The sequence below is a fragment of the Bos indicus x Bos taurus genome, chromosome 27, assembly GCF_003369695.1.
Source record: "Bos indicus x Bos taurus breed Angus x Brahman F1 hybrid chromosome 27, Bos_hybrid_MaternalHap_v2.0, whole genome shotgun sequence".
Lineage (NCBI taxonomy): Eukaryota > Metazoa > Chordata > Mammalia > Artiodactyla > Bovidae > Bos > Bos indicus x Bos taurus.
The window spans coordinates 23476084-23496426 of NC_040102.1; the positions used below are offsets into that span (position 1 = coordinate 23476084).

The window sequence follows — 20343 nt, forward strand, 5'->3', positions numbered from 1 at the left end:
ATATTCTTCTCTCAAAAACCATTCTAGAGAGTTAGCTTATATAAAGTGGTGTGTGTGTGTGTGTGTGTGTGTGTGTGTGTGTGTGTGTAGGAGGTTGCACATAAAGGTTTGCTCAAAGCTTTTCTGGCGCCGTCTAATGAACTGAGTTCCACGTAAGTGGTGGAACTTACATGGTGGCTTCCCTCCCAGAAAGCCATGACTTTATAAACAGATTTCAAGCAACAAGACTGGTAATGAAGATGTATGTGACAACAGATTTCAAGGAGAGGAAAAATCCATTCATAATAGAAGGGTCATCAAGCCTTAATTAGAAGAATGTCTCTGACTCTGAGAACATTTCTTTCCAACAAAAACCCCACTTACACTCATGGCTTAATATCCTCATTTAAGAAATGGAAGACATTAAATTAAATTTTAATTTATATTCCACTTTTATGTCTGTTTTTATCATCTCTCTAATGCAGACTGTGTGCAGAACAATACAAATCATAGATCTCATTTCCACCCAACAGCCTCATCAACCGAAAAGGTGATGACACAATCTTATTTTGAAGCCAAGAGAGTAATAAACTTCAATACTTTCAGATGCACATTAAAAATAATCCTTTAAACTTCTTTGAAAGTATCATCAGTATTTTTAGTTAGTGCACAATCACTGAAGAGAAAAAGTTATACTATTTTAGTAATTTCAGTGGAAAGCAAACAAGAATTGGGTATCTTCCAGGTTTACAGTAGTCCATACAGTAAAAAGGCTTTTGTCAAGTGTTGATTCTCTCCTCATTAAGGAACTGTCTGAGACTGTATTCCTGGGTCAACTCATGCCTGCTTTTCCTAATCACAGCTATGTCTCAGTGTCCACGACATGGATATAAACAGATCCATGGTTAAAAGTAAACATGTGGTGATCAGGCAATGCCCACCTATCCATTTGTCTATAAAGTGGCAGAAATTGAACCTTTAGTTAGTAAGATTTGATTGTCTAAATTCTTACTACAACCATTAAAATGTAGTCCCTTTCAAGAGGATAAATGCCCAGATATTATTGTTTAAAATCCAATAGTTAGCCCTCCACCAAGTCCAAATATCTTGCACTTTAATGATCTACTTGTATCGAGAACCAAAATAAAATGCTGCTTCAACCAGATTTTTATTTTCTAAATATCCCTTCAGTGCATAAGAAAAGCATCATTCCCAGATGAAAATTCATTAGTCAGTCTTGGACTTTCCGTGACTGGATACTCCTGCTTCTAATAAGGTTGGAAAAATACCTCCTGGATAACTTGCAACGTCTTCTAGTGCCCACGTATCTACTCTGCATGCTGACAGTGCCTTAAAAGCCTTCCGGGCAACATGAAAAACCTTGTTATTTACTTACCTTGAAGCAAGTTCGCTTATCATTTAGAAAAGTTCTCAGAACCCTGCTTGTCTCTCTCCACTGTCTCTCACCTTTCTAAAGACTTTAAGCAGAAGCAAGGCCTTGGCCATGAATTAATTGATCACATTTGTGCAGTGGTAAATTATAACTAGAGATAGGAATTACCCCTTACTGCATACAAATGATGTTTTTACAAGGTATACTTAAAAGCAGAATCTTTTGAAATCACAATATAATACTGAAAAACATGTACACATGTATTGTTAGGGCAGTTTGCCCATATCGGAGTTCATGTTCTATTGCTTATTCAGATCTCTTCTATTAACCTTTAACCACAAAGACTTTGTCAGATGTTTTAGATAGCCAAGCACTGTGCTTGACTGAAAAGATGCTGAATTCATAGTCTGTAGAGAATCTAAATAGATTAAACACAGACCAAATAACAACGTTGGATGCCAGTTCCAGGAACCACATCAGAAACCCAGTGAGAAGAACGTGGTTCCTCTTTTGGAGGGCGTGTCTGAGATGATCCCATCAGTCACAGCTCTCCCTCTTCTCTGCAATGACACACCAGTTGCCGTGGTCGTTCCCAGAGCTCAGAATATGGAGCTCCGACACACTCTCCTTCAGCAGGCCGCAGAGCTCACCTTCTCGAAACACGTGGTAATAACGCATAAAGGCTCTGGAATCCAAAATGTCGGGCTGTTGTTCTTCGACAGAAATGGCGTCCCCTGGGTTAGAGTCTGTGGAATCTGCTGCAGAAATCCTCCTCCATAATTTACTACCAGAAGCGGTGCCCTCTTCTAAGTTACCTTCATCCACACAGCTCTCCTTAGCATTGACGCCACCCAGAAAATGCCCATCTCCGTTTCTCCTTATGACTCCGGGATGGTCTCCGTTTAGCTGTTTGCATGTGGTGGGCGCCCTCAGCCACTCCCGAGGTCCTTGAGACGGCTCCACAAACACTTCCTCATCTAAATTTTGCTCTCCTGCTGACAAAGTCTCTGGATGACCTAAGTCGAAACTTGAGTGTCTTGAAGGCTGGATGGATATCGCGCTATTGGCCCAACTTTCTGTGCTTTTCAGGGGTCTCACTTTTTCAATTTGCTTCCTCAGAGTGGATTCATCCAAAGATCTAGAGGAAAACCAGGAGCGAAACGATTTCCCCAGTGTGTTATAGAATCCGTTTTCTTCCTCGCCTTCCTTGGAAATATTTGCACAGCAGGTGCCAGCCAGAACAGAGTCGCAGTCCACACTGTGGGACCGCTTCGAGTTGCAGCGCCTCTCAAAACACACGGAACAGTGACAGGCGGAGCAGGCCGGGTGGTAGGGATAGCCTCTTTCTGGGTGCCCACACTCCTGCTTTCTCCCCGGCTGGCCAGATTCCGAGAGGCGTTGGGAGCACAAGGCTTTGTTCCAGGGAACAAGCACGTCTTGCTTCTCAAAGTGCCGGTTCTTCTGTTCCATGGCCCAAACATAAATCATCAGCTGGCCCCCAGGAACTAGGACCCTGGCCATTTCTTTTATGGCTCTGATTCTTCTTTGTTTTGTAGAAAAATGATGTATGACTGAAAAAGAAGAAACTGGATCTCAGTGTGTATACACATTTATAGACTAGTATTTTCTATATAAATACTAGTCTACACATTTATAGACTAGTGTTTTCCATATAACAGGGATGCAATTTTGATGAATACTGGAGTGGGTTACCATTTCCTCCTCCAGGGGATCTTCCCAACCTAGGGATTGAACCTACATATCTTGCATCTCCTGCATTGGCAGGTGGATTCTTTTCCCACTGTGTCACCTGAGAAGCCCTTGACATGTTGTAAGTTCTCCTTATTTCCTGCAGCTTGGGCAGATGGTAGAAATAGCACAGACCTGGTTTCAGGACAAGCATAATTTTTAACTTTGTTTCCTATATTGGCAGACCCTGGAGATACTGTGGGTTTGCTTCCAGACCACTGGAATGAATAAAGTCACACGAATTCTTGGTTTCCCAGTGCATGTAAAAGTGATACTTACACTATATTGTAATCAGTTAAGTGTGCACTAGCATTATGCACTAAAAAACAATGTATGTACCTTAATTTTAAAATATTGCTAAAAACTGCTAACCATCACCTGAGCCTTCCTTAAGTCATAATCTTTTTGCAGCAGTACACCCAAGATCACAGGTCACCACACAAAGATAATGATAATGAGAAAGTTGAAAACGTTACTAAAATGTGACACAGGGACCCAAAGTGAGCAAACGCTGTTGGCAGAACAGCGCCAATAGACAACAGGCTCAGTGCAAGGTTGCCCCAACCTTCCATTTGTAAAAACACAGTGTCCGCAAAGTGCAACAAAATGAGATGCCTCTGCTTATTAGACAGCTGCTGCTGCTGCTGCTAAGTCGCTGCAGTTATGTCCGACTCTGTGCGACCCCACCCACCAGGCTTCACCGTCCCTGGGATTCTCCAGGCAAGAACACTGGAGTGGGTTGCCATCTCCTTCTCCAATGCATGAAAGTGAAAAGTGAAAGTGAAGTCGCTCAGTCATGTCTGACTCTTAGTGACCCCATGGACTGCAGCCTACCAGGCTCCACTGTCCATGAGGTTTTCCAGGCAAGAGTATTGGAGTGGGGTGCCATTGGCAACTAATCTTGGACAATTATGTAACTTCTCTGGAGTCTGTCTCTTCATGTATAAGAAGACACCTAGAATAAACAATCTGTAAGGCCTCTTCCAGTTCTAAAATCCTGTGAATTTCATTAGCCAGAAGAACGACCAGTGTGAATTAATACAATTTGAAAGGGAGAGCTAACCCTAAGTTAGGTAAATGTTCCCTAGTAGAATTCTATGAAATAACTTGTTTTAATGAATGATTTGTACTTCTGAAGCATCACAAGATTGACACCACTGGTTGATTAATACAGTTGGTTAATAAGCAAGTGTAAGTAGAGAAAATGTTAAAAAAAAATTTCTGTTTAGAAAATGCAAAGGTAAGCCATCCAATCTCCAAACCAAATGATTCCTTATAATTTTTAATAATATAATATGAAATTGTATTTACTTAAGAAAAAGCAACTTACTGGTCACTGTTTTACTTGCAGTTCTTTGCAAGTTAAAATGAGAGTCAAGTGGGATTGCCTGTATCTAGTCTTAGGGGGGTTATTAGATGCATTTTTATCAAACAGGATTTAGAAAGTACTAGTCTGTTATCTATGGGGTCACACAGAGTCAGACACGACTGAAGTGACTTAGTAGCAGCCACAGTCTGTGAGCTCCTAGAGTTTAATCACACTGTGTTAAGAAAAAACATCACATTATTTTTCCTCACACAAGCTTATCACTTATTTCAGGTAGGAAATTGGCTCTAAAGAGAATCTGGACATTGCTGCTCAGATGTGAGTAGAGCGGCTGAAACAGCACCTATAACCTTAGCATAATGCAGAGGTACAAATAAATCTCTTTAGTTTACACGGCACAGAGAGCTAGTAAATGTCTAAAGTGAGATTATTATATAGACAAAGCTGTCAAAGCAAGATTATCCAGGAGGCACATTTTGTGTTGTTCCCAATCAGGTTTGCTTTCCCATCAGCAGAGCACAAACCCTGGTTTCTCTTACTATACCATGCAGGAACCTAGAGGCCCAAGGTTCAAATGCATTTAAATTAGTTATTTACAGCTGTGCTGGGTCTTCGTTGCTGCATGGGTTTTTCTCTAGCTGTGGCCACTCTCTGGTCGCAGTGCGCAAGCCGCTTGTTGCAGTGGTCTTGTCGCAGAGCACAGGCTCCAGGCCTTGCGGCTTCAGCAGTTGCGACACACGGGCTCAGTAGTCGCAGCGCCGGGCTCTAGAGCACAGACTCAGTAGTTGGGGTGCATGGGCTTAGGGGATCCTCCCAGATCAGGGATCAAACCTGTGTCTCCTGCACTGACAGGCGATTCTTTACACTGAGCCACCAGGGAGACCCTCAGATGCATTTAGAGAACAAGACACCAGTGTATTTTGTCCTGGATCTAGCAGTGACCAGCTTTGTGATTGTTGACTGATCACTTTACTTCACTAGGTGTCAGGCTAGTGACAGTGAAGAATGAGCCCTTTGCAAAGGTCAGTTTGAAAGCTTACACTCTTTTTTTTTTTTTAATTTATTGATGTCTTTTTAAATTTTTGTTATTTTTTGGCCACACCATGCAGCAAGCAGGGCCTATGGGATCTTAGTTCCCCACCCAGGGCTCCAACCCAGGCCTCCTGCATTGGGAGTGCAGAATCTTAACCACTGGGCCACCAAGAAAGTCCCCCCCCCCCAGAGCTTACACTTCTTGAGTAGTGTCTTGGTCAATGAGCCAAAAGGGGGCAGAGAAGTCAGGATTGAGTCAGATTTAGGAGAGCATTAACATTCAGATCTGTGACTACTCCTGGTCGTTAATATCTCCCATAGCTTGCACCTAATTCACCCTGAAACTTCCATGGGTGTGTTTTCTAAATGTAGTTGATCCTTATCACCTGTGGATTCTGTATCCACAAATTTGCTCACTTGCTAAAATTTTTTTATAACTTCAGAAGTCTGTATGCTCCGCATTTTTGTGGTCATTCCTTGACGTGCATAGAACAACCCAAAAGTTGAGCTTCCCAAGGCACGTGTTCCCAGCTGGGGTCTGAGGAGGAGCTGATCCGTTCCTGTCTCAGCTCTCGTAGTGTCAACAAGTGTCCTTTTCACGGTCTATTTAGTGCCGTGTGTTTTGCATTTTTGTGTTTTTGTTCATGATTTCTCTGTTGATTAATTGATAAAAATATTGTGACCAGAGGCTCACAAGAACCTAATCCTGTGTTTCCCCTGGGAGCAATGGTTCGGTATTTATTAATTCAGTGTTCACAGGACATTATAGAACATAACTTCTGTGAATAATTAGAATTGACTGTGTTTTTGTGTTTTGACTGTGAGAGGGGAAAAAACACCATTAAAATAGGATGATTTTAATACAGCAGTGTCTTTTTAGCAGACTTTATAGGCCTTCAACACTTTAGGATTCTTGGCTTCAGAAGTTTTGCTTTTAAGGAAGAATATCTTTACACTTTTCATTCCTTAATATTGCTTATGTGATAATCCATTTTAATACCATAATTTCACCCAGGAAATATCTGTATCTTTTATATATTTAACATATAATACTAAGTAACTTTTAAGCCAGATGTTTTAGAAAAAGAAAAACTTACAGTGCATATAAAATGTATTATACATGCCTATACACACATATTCTATTAAGAAACATTGTAAATAAGTGGGACTTAAAGATGTATTTATATGAATTAGCAATGTCAGGAAACTGTGTTGAATTTTAAAGAATAGAGAAGTCCCTTGTTGTTTAAAAATCATAATTTAAAGGCAAAAGTAGCACTTGGTGTATGTTTCCTGTAGGATAGGGTGTTGATTGAACACATGGGTAGGTCGAATTCAGTGACTGGATTCCAGAATCATATGAGGTTACACATAGTCATCTTAAAAGTCCTGTTATATCTTGGTATTTTATGATGTATTGTTATTTAATTTTTCAGGTGTGTCTCATTTGACTATAAGTATTCGGAATCCATGGGTTTAGTAGGGTATGGTCATGCCACCTGAAGAACTAGAAACTGCAGAGAGGTCAGAGAAGTGCTTGCTCTTCTTTTGTTTACTTCAGTTGTAGAATTTCTATGGCCAGCAACCTACAACAGGCTGTGCTGCTGAACCTATAAAGTCTATAAAGTTCTATAAAGTCTGGTAAAAAGACATTACTGTATTAAAATCATCCTATTTTAATGATGCTTTTTTCTCCTCTCACAGTCAAAACACAAGAATACAATCAATTCTAATTATTCACAGAAGTTATGTTCTATAATGTCCTGTGAACACTGAATTAACAAATACTGAGCCATTGCTCCCAGGGGAAACACAGTAGAAGCAGAATTCTACAACCTCAGCACTATTGGCATTTTTATTTTATTTATTTTTATTTTTTTAATTTTTATTTTTTTATTGGCATTTTTAAACAAGCTGGATAATTCTTTATTGCAAGGCAGTGGGGACCAAGTAGACAACAGTTGAACATAACAACGCTCAGTTGTGACAACCAAAAATGCCTCCAAACGTTGACAAATATCCCCTGAGAGTGGGGTACAATATAATCTCAAGTTGAGACCCACTGGCATGAAAAGTTGGTTTACCCCATTTCAATATATGGACAAATTTTTATAAAAATTTTATCATCCTATTCTAAAAGTAAGTAGAAAGACTGTTTCTTTTTGTTATCTGTCAGTAAAACAAAAGGAATGTATAATTGGGTTTGATGCTTACCCTCTCATATTATTATTAAGAGACATGGAAAATATATATTTATATATTTAAAAATAGTAAAAATATATTTCTTCATGTTAAGCAAGAAATGCCAACATACAGCATTCTAAATAGGGAAGTAAATCTATATGGACATAGGAGAGACAGTTTAGTGAAATTTCTCCTAGTTCTAAATGTAAAAACTAACTGGAAAATGACCACAGTTCATAAAAACACATGCTGGGTTTCCACTGAAGGAAGCGTTTTTCACTGGAAGATGGCAGCCAGCTGTTCTCATCTCATCTTCGGGCAGGAGACTTCAGCTGGACGAAAAGAAGGACTCAACAATGCACAACATGGAGCATTTTCTGAAAGAGCAAAGTTGGTCAGTAGTCCCACACCCCAGTGGTGGTTCAGCAGCACAGCCTGTTTGTAGGTTGCTGGCCGTAGAAATTCTACAACTAAAGTAAACAAAAGAAGAGCAAGCACTTCTCTGACCTCGCTGCAGTTTCTAGTTCTTCAGGTGGCATGACCAGACCAAAAACTTTCTTCCTACTGAAGATTCAGAGGACAGTGTAGTGTTTCTTGGTTCAACAAGAATCCCTTCTCTTAATTCTTACAACCAAATGGAGTTAACAGTTTCAAAAGCAGAGAAGTAGGGCTGTCAAAGAGCAGGTTTCCATGACAACCATCTCTTGCCAGTCCTAACTGGTTCCAAGGTCATGACATCCAGGTCTGCATCCCCTCACTTTGCAGATATACAGTTCCTAATTAGTGTGAATAAATTGATTTCTTGTTTATTTCAGGAGAGAGAAAATAGTCATATTCTGTATGTTTATTAATATCTAGCAGTTTTGTATAGATTCACCTTGCTTTGATAAAGCTTGTTATATTCAAATATGTTAATTATTTTAAAAGTGTGTTGGAGGAAATAATTTGCCTTGCACAAGATTTCTCACTTTGAAAAAGAACTTGCCATGATATTCCCTTACATAGCATGATTCTCTAGTATATTTAAATATGACTAACATACTAGGTTTCAGGAATACATGTATTGGGTAAAATGAGCCTTGTGCTCAGTCACTCAGTTGTGTCCGACTCTTTGCGACCCCATGGACTGTCAGGCTCCTCTGTCCATGGGATTTTCCAGGCAAGAATTCTGAAGTGGGTTGCCATTTCCTCCTCTAGGAAAATGAGCCTTATCTGTACATATCTCAGGCATGGATTTTTGCTGTTTCTTTTCATTTTTGGCATGTGTATTTTATGGGCACACTTGTTGGGAGAATATGACAGGTGTATTCCCTAGATTTTTGAATGATCTCTGACAGTGAGAGAACGGGGAGGTGGGCAATGTAAAACCAGTGCAGTCTGGGACCAGGTGGGGCTGTCTTCCCCAGAGACTTCTGTACCATGAGTGGCAGGTTGGTGACATCCTTCCAGTGACAGTCAGTGCATTACTCTTAGAATATTCTGCTAGTAAAGGCCACACTTGTGGGCTGAAAAAAGTAGCATGACTTCTAGAGATCTACTTCACGTTGTAAGAAGCTGGCTTCATTTCAGTAGAGCAAAGTACTGTTTTCAATGAGTACAAGCCTAATAGTTTGTCATTCATAAGTGGAAGAAACTGGAATGAGTCGTCCAAAAGAGGAAAGCAACAGTTTGAGGGTTAAACTAGATAAAAGAATCTCATGTACCACTGTAAGGACACTTGAAATTAAATAATTCAGTTGAAATGCTTTTTTAAAAATTAGATAAAATGAATTACATGGATCTTTCTACAAAGAATGGCTGTTGAGTTGTGAGAGTGTCCTCAACCAGGTAGCGTTATTCTCACAGTGAAGAGCGACCCTGTGATGGGGTTGCCTTACCGCCTATGGAGATGATGGCATCGAAGCCCTGATCCCTGAAGGGGAGGTTAAGGTTGTCACACACCATGACTTCACAGCCTCTGCTCCGGGCAATCTCGACCAGTGGTGCACAGTAGTCACAGCCCAGGGTATGTACCTGGCTGTTCACTTTCAGATACTTTCCAGTCCCACAACCTGTAAGAGAAAAATCTGTGTTACATGCTATCCTTAGTGGAAAATGCAATACTGTTGGTTACTTTGTCTTGCTGCTGCTGCTGCTAAGTCGCTTCAGTCGTGTCCGACTCTGTGCGACCCTCTGGACTGCAGCCCACCAGATTCCTCCGTCCATGGGATTTTCCACGCAAGGGTGCTGGAGTGGGGTGCCATTGCCTTCTCCATACTTTGTCTTAGGGAATAGCCATAACTTTGATACAGGCCAACCTTGGAGATATTGCGGATTCCATTCCTGACCATGGCATTAAAGCAAGTGTTGCAATAAAGTGAGTCACGTGACATTTTTTTGGCCTCTTGGTGCATTTAGAAATGGTGTTTACACTGTAGTCTTTTCAGCGTGCAGCAGCATTAAGTCTACAAAAACCATGTACATACCTCATTTTTAAAATAGTGTATTGCTGAAAAATGTTCACCATCATCTGAGCCTTCAGCAAGTCATAAATGTTTCTTCTGGTGGAGGCTTTGAAATACAGGGAGAATCACCACAATGTGACAGAGAGACACAAAGTGAGCAAATGCTCTTGGAAAAATGGCACCAGTAGACTTGCTCAGGCCAGGTTGCCACAAACCTTCAGTTGGTGCCAAACACAATACAGTATCTGGGAAGTGCAATAAAATGAGGTCCACCTCACTCGCCAAGATGGAACCCAGCACGGACTGAAGGTGCACACAAGCGAAAAGCCTCAGAGAGCAGGACATGTTAGTACATAGAGAAAAGGAAATGGAAGTGGGAAAAGGAAACATTATGTATTGACTATTTAATAAGGTCATGTCCATAGGGGTTTCTTAACATGACAGCAAGAAACATCAGCTGGCCCCCAGCAGATAGTAATAGTTCCTAGTATTATTATTTAAATATAATTAAATATTAATATATAATATTAATAATAGTAGTGCTATTATTATTCATCCTATTATTAATAATAATAGTTCCCTAGTATTCTAGTGATAGGGTCCAGTCTCTTTATAAGTTACTTGCACATACATTTTTCTCTAGATTTATGTGTTCTGGGCATTTAGTCTTGTGTTATCAAAACTTCTTACCACTTGCCACTATGTAACAACTTTTCAACTTCTATAACAAATTATAAAATAAGTTATACAATGGAATGGGCCTTTCAGAAATTTAAAATTTGAATGAAAAAAGGGTTTCAGTATCTTTTTATCCAATCTGTTGTCAGTGCTAGCTCTTGTAAGTTTATTTTTAAAAGAACTTCTTTGTTCACTTATGGCTGTGCTGGCTCTTGGTCACTGAGCGCGGGCTTTCTCCAGTTGCGGAGAGTGGGGGCCAGTCTTCATTGCCCTGCGCTGGCCTCTCGCTTGCTGGCTTCTCTCGTGGCAGCTCCCGGGCTCTAGAGCACCAGCTCAGCGCTGATGGCTTGCCCTGCGGTATGTGGGGTCCTCCTGGACCAAGGATCAAACCTGCGTCCCCTGCGCTGGCAGGCAGATTCTCCACCACTGGGCCACCAGGGAAGTCCTCTAACAAAGAACCATTTTTTTCTTAAATAGACCAGTTTTGACATTCGCTTTCCGGTGGCAGAGACCCAGATAATTCAGGGTTCACACAGCACATAGATTTAGATCAGTCAGATTTCCCTGATACTATCCTGAAGAAGCTAGTGACATAAAGAAATGGTCATCTTGAAACAAAACCTTCCGTGGTCTAGTGCCTAGTACTCTGTTCTAGTGCAGACATATCATCTATTTCTTTTTTCAGAAATATTTAAAGATCTCATAAGCTCATTAGAGCTTATATCCCTGCCTACTGGCATTGGCTGTAGATTTTTTTGCCTAAAAGATAGCTACCACTATTCAAAGATGATTCTGTTGCTGCTTTTGAAATACATCACAACACTCTTTGATGATAACTCCTAAATAGGAGCTATTCAAAATTGTATGAGACACTAAAAACATAATTAAGATTCGCCAATGCCAGCTGAGACAGTGGAGAGCTTGTGAATAAAAAATAAGATTTCCAACTTTATTGTTTCAGTGTAAATGATTGAGGTCTTAGAAATATTTTAGATCTCATAGCCATACTCCCTAAGAATGCTTTTGAGAAAAAGGATCCAATATGTGAGAGCAATCATGGGGAAAATATAACCCATAAAGTATTTTAAAATTGAAATCCAAAGCATTTCAAAGATAATGCTCGTATTTTAAGAAAAATAATCTTGTAAATTTTTCTGCTGTTTTGAACTGGCTCAGGGGATACATTTAGAAAAATAAAAGGGGAAATTACTTCCAAGATACTAATAAAAACAGCTTCATGGAATGTGAGAGCTAGAGGGATGTGTTCAGAGAGCATCTGGTAGCAATGAGGAAACTGAGGTCTTCTTAAATCTTATCATCTTCTGAAGTGTTTCCAGTGCCCCTGATGCCCTTGATCTATCCCATATTCATTTCTTGGTGTGTGTGTGGGGGATGCTGTGCTCTTCTGCTTGCAGGGATCTTAGTTCCCTGACCAGAATTGAACCCTGAGCACTGAGTCCTAATCACTGGACTACCAGGGAATTCCCTCATGTTCATTTCTAACAGCATTCTTCTTTTTTGTTGTTGTTATGAATACCTTTTCTCTTTTAAATTGAATTGCTTTACAATGCTGTGTTAGTTTCTGCTGTACAACGAAGTGACTCAGCTATAAGTATACACATATCCCCTCCTTCCTGGACCTCCCTCCAACCCCAAGCCTCTCGGTCATCACAGGGCACTGAGCTGAGCTCCCTGGGATATCCAGCAGCTTCCCACTAGCTCTCTATTTTACACATCATAGTGTATGTGGGTCTGTGCTGCCCTCCCAATTTGTCCAACATGGCATTCATTTTTAAGGATAGTAATGGGACTCCTGAATACAGCGCAATTATCTGTTTCCTAAGTGCAGACATGGAGGTGCTAGAGAGGGAAGATTTTATCCTAATGAGAAAATGAAGAATACTGCCAAGCCTAGTCACCCCATTATCTTAAACAAACAAGAAGTAAATCAGAACACTTTTGATTTGGCAGCTCCTGTACACAGCAGTCATGCTCCTTTACAAAATCTCATTAAATGATAACCTCCTGCAGAGCAACAATAGCAGGTGTCTGCGTGCTTCCATCCCCCTCTATTCCGTATTCTGCACCACAGTAGAGCCAAGGAAGAAAACAGATAATTGCCTCAGTTCAGCAAGATGTTTTGGCCCATGGTGAGTAAGTACTTGCTAGAAATAATTAATCTGAATGTTCCCGCTGAAGTTTGCAGAAAGAGCTACATTTTTTAAATTGAAGTGTTTTTTTTTTTTTTTCTTTTTGGCTAAGACCTTCTCTGAAAGAGAATTCTCTTTTCCTTTGGAAAAAGGAAGAATACAGCCTATTTATTTCTCCTAAACCTTTTGAAGTCAGAGATGCGGGAATATGTTTTGTTCTGTAGGCATGGTGCCTGCCCCTTAGTAGGAGCTCTAAATTTTTATTGACTCAGAGAAGAAATGGTAATTAGAGAATGACTTAGCAAAATAAGTCTGACCACAGAATATGGGAAAAATAATTGAGAGTTAAAAGGCAAAGAGGAACTTTGATTATTGAAAATTAGTTTTAGTTTATGTACACATAAGTGTACAAAAATAAAAATTTCAATCCTGTTAGGATAGTTGTCTCTGATGTCAGGTAAAAAGGTCACCTTGCTCAGAAAGGAATATAGCTCTAGTCTTTATTTTGCTTCTAAACTAATAAAAGTAAAGATTTTAACCCAAAGAACACCCACCATGTACCATGTTCTTTTTAAATATTATAGTCTATTCATAATTTATCAATTTAAGACTTTGTTGAGTTGAGAGAAATACGAGTTTTATATATAAGGATAAAGTGTTGGAGAAGACTCTTGAGAGTCCCTTGGACTGCAAGAAGATCCAACCAGTCCATTCTGAAGGAGATCAGCCCTGGGATTTCTTTGGAAGGAATGATGCTAAAGCTGGAACTCCAGTACTTTGGCCACCTCATTCGAAGAGTTGACTCATTGGAAAAGACTCTGATGCTGGGAGGGATTGGGGGCAGGAGAAGGGGACGACAGAGGATGAGATGGCTGGATGGCATCACTGACTCGATGGACGTGAGTCTGAGTGAACTCCGGGAGTTGGTGATGGACAGGGAGGCCTGGCATGCTGTGATTCATGGGGTCGCAAAGAGTCGGACACGACTGAGTGACAACTGAACTGAACTGAAGGTTATACTAAAAGGGATTGGTTAGCCAAATATGGTTCTGTTTTATTTATTTTTTATTGGAAAACAGATGATTTGCAATGTTGTGTTAGTTTCAGGTGTACAGGAAAGTGAATCAGTTATACATATACATATATCCCCTCTTCTTTTTAGATTCTTTCCCATATCAATTATTACAGATTATTGAGTAGAGCTCCCTGTGCTCTACTCAGCAGGTTCTTATTAGTTCTCTATTTTGTATATAGTAGTGTGCATATGTCAGTCCCAGTCTCCCAGTTTATCCCTGGCATGTACCCTCTTCTAATGGCCTTAAGTTAGTAGCCCATTTCAGGAAAAGGTTGCCTTCATTGTACAAGCCACAGTATTTCCTGAGGGTACTTTCATTTCTGCTGTCTTTGAATCTTCAGCACTCTTTATATTTAGACACAGTTGCTCTCCCTTCATTCCTGATCCCTCCCTGAAGACATAGTTCCCATCAGGAATCGTCATCACACACCTCAGCAGATCAGCTTCTCTGGGGAACAGGATGATGTGCTTAATAAAATTTAGCCAATAAACAGTTGCATCACTAAAATAGCATAGCAGGTAGAGAATCCCAGTGTGGGCAACTGGAGCCCAGTTACCTTGCATGCTTGTTACCTATGCAAAGTTTTATTAATCATCAATACTGGAGTGGGTAGCCTATCCCTTCTCCAGCGGATCTTCCCGATCCAGGAATCGAACCGGGGTCTCCTGCATTGCCAGTGGATTCTTTACCAACTGAGCTGTGAGGGAAGCCCAAATCATTAATTACAAATTGCTAATCTAAATACCAGTCAAACTAGCCAACATAGACTTGATTTTTTTAACTAAGTGGAAAACCTAGAAAGAAAAAGTATTTCCTTTGGAGGATAGTTCTGTTGTTCTATGGGCTTCCCTGGTGGCTCAGTGGTAAAGAATCCACCTGCAACGTGAGAGACACAAGCTCAATCCCTGGGTTGGGAAGATCCCCTGGAGTAGGACATGGCAACCCATTCCAGTATTCTTGATTGGAGAATCCCGTGGACAGAGGAGCCTGGAGGGCAACAATCCATTGTGTCACAAAGAGCCGGACACAACTGAGTGACTAACAGTATTGTTCTCCTTCCTTTTCTCTACTAATGCCTTTGGATTCTTTCCTTTTTATTGATTTTTCTTAATTTCAATTTTATTTTTAAACTTATCTTTCATTGTGTAATTAAAATAATCCTACTATTGAGTAGTAAAAAAACTATAAATAACATAAAAGTCAAAAGATACAGATGAGTAAAATAACATTTGGATTTCTAAGCGCAGTGGTAAAGAATCTGCCAGCCAGTGCAGGAGACACAAGAGACACAGTTTCGATCCCTGGGCTGGGAAGACACCCTGGAGGAGGAAATGGCAACCTGCTCCAGTATTCTTGCCTGGAAAATTCCATGGACACAGGAGTCTGATGGGCTACTGTCCATGGGGTCACAAAGAATCAGACAGGACTGAGCTACTGAGCACACAAAATAACATTTACTAAATTGATTTGCACAGGGATCCTTAAAGATTATTATTTGTGCTGTAATTCGTAGTAGCAAAATGTAGCAAACGACATACATGTCTGTTCGTGTGGTGTTATTAGCATAGAAAGCTACGCAACTTTCATACTCAATAGCTATATAAGAACAAACGCTATGCTGTGCTGTGCTCAGTCGCGTCCAACTCTTTGCAACCCTTTGGACTGTACTCTGCTAGGCTCCTCTGTCCGTGGGATTCTCCAGGCAAGAATACTGGAGTGGATTGCCATTCCCTTTTCCTGGGGACCTTCCTGACTCAGGGATCAAACCCACATCTCCTATGTCTCCTACATTCCAGGGGGATTCTTTTGATCTCAATATACAAAAAGAGACAAAAGCTAGCTGTATAGCAGTCTGTATAACATACTAATTTGTATAATTGAAAAAGGTGAGTCTACCCAGGCACACACTTACATGCACAAATATGCTTATATTTATGTGAAGTATCTCAAGATTAAACGAGAACCTAAGAGCATAGTGCCTCTGATGTGGATTACTTGGTGCTGGGAGCTGCGATGGGAAGATAATTCTTACTATACATTTTTATGTACCTTTGTTACTAAGCCATTTAAGTGGATTACCTATCAAAAAAATTTAAGCGATTTGTATTCCCCTAATATTCAAACTGTTTACTCATATGGTTTCATCATTGGGAGTTATTGATCTTTTTCATATTGACTCTGAAGAAGGTTCTGTTGGTTAAGAAAATTACTTTTTTTCCTATCAGATATGTTACACTTAGTTTTACCTAGTTTGATTTTGGTTTTTTACTTCCCTTATATTTATGTCTAGATTTTTGCCTTGTAGAACCTTTTACATTTTATGCAGTCAAAAATACCAAATACAGCCAATCTTCCTTACTCACAGACTCAGTATTTGCATGCTCATCTATTTGCTAACGTTCATTTGGAATGCCAGAGCCTGTACTGACAGTGCATGAGTGTCTTTAAATAGAAACACACGTGAAAAAAGATTAGGTGTTGATCAGTTGACAAAAATATTGTGACCACAGGCTCATAGGAACCTAATCCTGTATTTCCCCTTGGGGCACCAATTCAGTGTTCACTAATTCTGGGTTCACAGGAGCTTTATAGAATCTGACTTCTGTAGATAACGACAATCAATTGTATTTTCTTTCATGGTTTCTGACTTGTTTTGTGTCATGCATGGAGAGGCCTTTTGCTTTTGAGAATATTTTAAAAAATAACATAGTCATCCTCTAGCCCTTTAATCACTTTATTTTCTTATATTTAAATCTTTGCTCCATTTGGAATTTTTGATGTAAGATATAATCAGGCTTCCCTGGTAGCTCAGACAGTAAAGAATCTGCCAGCAATGTAGGAGATCCAGGTTCAATCCCTGCATTGGGAAGATCCCCCAATTATTATCCCCCAATTATTGGAAAATCCCCCATGGGATTTGTCCAATTCCATGGACAAAAGGGCCTGGTGGGCTGTGGTCCATGGGATCGCAAAAAGTCAGACACGACTGAACAACTAACACGCACTTTTTTTCATGAGAAAGTAGCATATACATTCTGTTGTTTCCAAACCTTTTCATCCCAATTGATTTAAGATCCTGGTACTTTGCTTATATTATGAGTGGTAAGAGTTCCAAACCCACAGCATCTTCTGAAACCAGTTTTGTTTTTTTTAAGTTAACAAAATAGAGATATTTTTAAAGATTCTCCACTTCTACATGACATGTACCCCTTCTTCAAATTCTGCCCTGCTCACACCATCTTTAACAAGCTGAAAGCCCTGGGCACATCTATTTCTCTTACCAGCATTTTGATTGAATGTCAAATTAAACAGAACTTGTGACTCCAGACTTAGGATTCATACAGGTCCTGTGTGCGTGCAGTTGCTAGAGAGCAGATTTAGGTGGGAATGCTTCCAGTGGAATCATACCTTGTCTTAAAACTTAATCTGAGCTCTCCTGGGCTGTGGCTACCACTTCTAGATTCCAAAACATACTGAGCCGAAAACTTCCCAGCAAATCAGGGATTATGAAGATACGATCCAATTTATGTTCTAATAATAAAGCACCTACAGAATAGTTAAGGGAAAGAATTCCTGAGATTCATAAGAGGTGATAGGGCTTCTTGAGTGTATGTTAGTCACTCAGTTGTGTCCAACTCTTTGTGACCCTGTGGACTGTAGCCCTCCAGGCTCCTCTGTCCATGGGATTTCCCAGGCAAGGATACTGGAATGGATAGCCAGTCCCTTCTCCAGGGGATCTGCCTGACCCAGGGGTCGAACCCAGGTCTCCTGCTTTGCAGGCAGATTCTTAACTGTCTGAGCTACCAGTCTGAGCTGCCAGGTAGAACCTCTTCTATATACACAATTCTGGCTCTTCTGTAGAAGGCATGGGAGCCCCTCAAGGTGAGCCACCAAAACACTGTACTCACAAATGTGAAGGAATCTACATTTAAAGTGGTCAGATTCGCAAGCGGCCATTTCAGTCCAGGCAGATTCAGCCAAGGTCAGGTTGATTTTGTGAAAGGATATGCACAAAGGCTCTGAGAAGACCACCTCTGTCTAAATGTTAATTCGGGGAACTTTTCTACTTTCTCGTGAGACCTCATGAATTTCTGCTATAAAGTGAATATTCTAGGTGCTAACGTGCCAAGGACACGGTTTCAGACTTCCGGTTAGAACAGAGATGAAAAATGAATCTGAAAAGGAAAGGCACAATGGAGTATATATACATCAGACTGCGTGGCCCCGCCAGGTTACCTATGTCAGCGATGAGACTGCCTGGCTTCTGCTCCTGGAGGAACTGGCGGACGCGGGGCCAGGCTTTGCTCTGCAGGTCGCTGAAGTAGGGCGCGGTGCTCTCATACACGTCATGCACGTGCTGCTTCTCCAGCTGGGCGGCTGCATGGTCCATCCTGGGGAGAGCGGGGCCATGCCAGGGGATGCGGTTCAGAGCGGGCACCGGAAACGGCTGACGGAGATGCAGGTTTCCTAAAATGGGAACTTAACGACTGCCAGGGTTACGCTGTTTTTATCCTTTCTTTTTCTTTCTTTTTTTTTTTAAATATTTACTTTTTAATTGAAGGGTAACTGCTTGACGGAATTGTGTTGGTTTCTGCCAAACATCAACATGAATCAATCAGAGGTATACATATGTCCCCTCCCTCTCTTACAAACTGCAAAGAACACAGCCTTCACCGGAACCTCACCAGCGTTGTTGAAAGACTAGCAGATGCATCGCTCTTAGCTGTACAACTTCAGAAAACAGTCATTTGGGAATGAGCTAACTGTAATGTGTTTCTGTGCAAAATGAGTCCTTAATTTTGGAAACATGTACAAAGGTCTTAGCAGTGGTTCACTTTGGATAAAGCTCTTCTCTTGGATGCTAAAGAGACAAAAATTTTATAGCATGCATTTTGCAACTCCAGGCCAATCACAAAGCCCGATTGATTCTACCTTTTGAATGTCTTTGGATTCCAACCATTTTCTTTACATCCTACTGATTCTTAGAAAAGACCTCATTTCTTATTTCAGTTACTTCAACCACCTGTAAATGGTTTTTTTTTTTTTTTTTTTGTCCCTTCAGTCTCTTTCCTTCAGTTGTGCCACAACTGTTTTTCTAAAAACATAAAACTGTGCTGCTCCCTATCTTGCTACTGCTGCTGGTAAGTTGCGTCAGTCGTGTCCGACTCTGTGTGACCCCATAGACTGCAGCCCACCAGGCTCCCCCGTCCCTGGGATTCTCCAGGCAAGAACACTGGAGTGGGTTGCCATTTCCCTCTCCAATGCGTGAAAGTGAAGTCACTCAGTCGTGTCCAACTCTTTGTGATCCCATGGACTGTAGCCTACCAGGCTCCTCACATGGGATTTTCCAGGCAAGAGTACTGGAGTGGGTTGCCATTGCTCCCTATCTTAGACTTCTTCAAAGGCATTTTATCGCTTGTCTGCTCAAGGCCGGGTGTCTCAGGAGGGTATCCATGGCTCTTTCTGATCTGGCCTTCACTTACCTCTTGCAGCGATTTCTCACCTTCCTTCCCCAGCGTCGGGGCACCTGTCATACTTAGTGACCCGAGGTTTCTCAGACTTGATGCACCCTCTCTCATCCAGGGGCTGCTACAGATTCTGTGCCTTTCCTGGCTAACTTCTATTCATTCTTGGCCCAACCGTCACCTCTTCCAGAAGGACTTCTCTGACCTCCCATGCAGGATAAGGGCAATCAGAGAGCAGTGGGGAGGACTTTCCTGATGGCACAGTGGATAAGAACCCACCTGCCAGAGCAGGGGACACAGGCTTGGTCCCTGGTCCGGGAAGATCCCACATGCAGTGGAGAAACTAAGCCCGTGTGCCACAACTCCTGAAGCCTGTGTGCCCTGGAGCCCAGACTCTGCAACAGCGAGAAGCCCTTGCACCACAGCTAGAAAGCAGCCCCCATTCACCAAAACTAGAGAACACCCACAGGCAGCAGTGAAGAGCCAGTGCAGCCAAAAATTTAGCAGAAAAAAATTTTAAATAAAAAGGAGTGGGGAAAGTAGAAGAGCAGGTCTTCGAGGCTTCTGTTTGTTTAGGGTTTGGTCTTTTAATTATTCTCCTGTGGCATGTGAGTGAGTATATCCCAGGGCAGCGGCCAGGGCTCAGGCTGTGGCTTTGTACCAATCAGTATTAAAGTGTTTTTAATCACTGAGTAACCCACTCGGCCCTACCGCTGCTCACCAGCTGGCTGAGTCCCACCCCTTGTCCTCTTGCGTCCCATGCGTCCTCTGTGGTTACTGAGGGCTGTAAGTCTATTAGGTGTTTTTTCTCTAGCCCTGACTGGAAGAGCCTAGGTAACAAGGGCTTATCTTATTTAATGCCAAGT

General features: G+C 41.2%; 1 protein-coding gene across 5 annotated transcripts in view; it reads right to left on the minus strand.

Annotated features, from left to right (window-relative positions):
• Positions 1-225: 225 nt before the first annotated feature.
• Positions 226-20343, minus strand: part of TRMT9B (tRNA methyltransferase 9B (putative)) — a 68523-nt gene continuing 48405 nt past the window's right edge. For 4 of the 5 annotated variants that reach the window (XM_027529934.1, XM_027529931.1, XM_027529933.1 and 1 more), the window contains 3 exons: positions 18249-18403; positions 9542-9715; positions 226-2943 (listed from right to left, as the gene is read on the minus strand). In XM_027529934.1, the coding sequence (XP_027385735.1) occupies positions 1910-2943; positions 9542-9715; positions 18249-18402 (1362 nt within the window). In that variant the 5' untranslated portion in view covers position 18403 and the 3' untranslated portion in view covers positions 226-1909. Of the gene's footprint in view, positions 2944-9541; positions 9716-18248; positions 18480-20343 lie in introns of all 5 variants that reach the window. The other variant, XM_027529935.1, reaches the window with a different exon arrangement.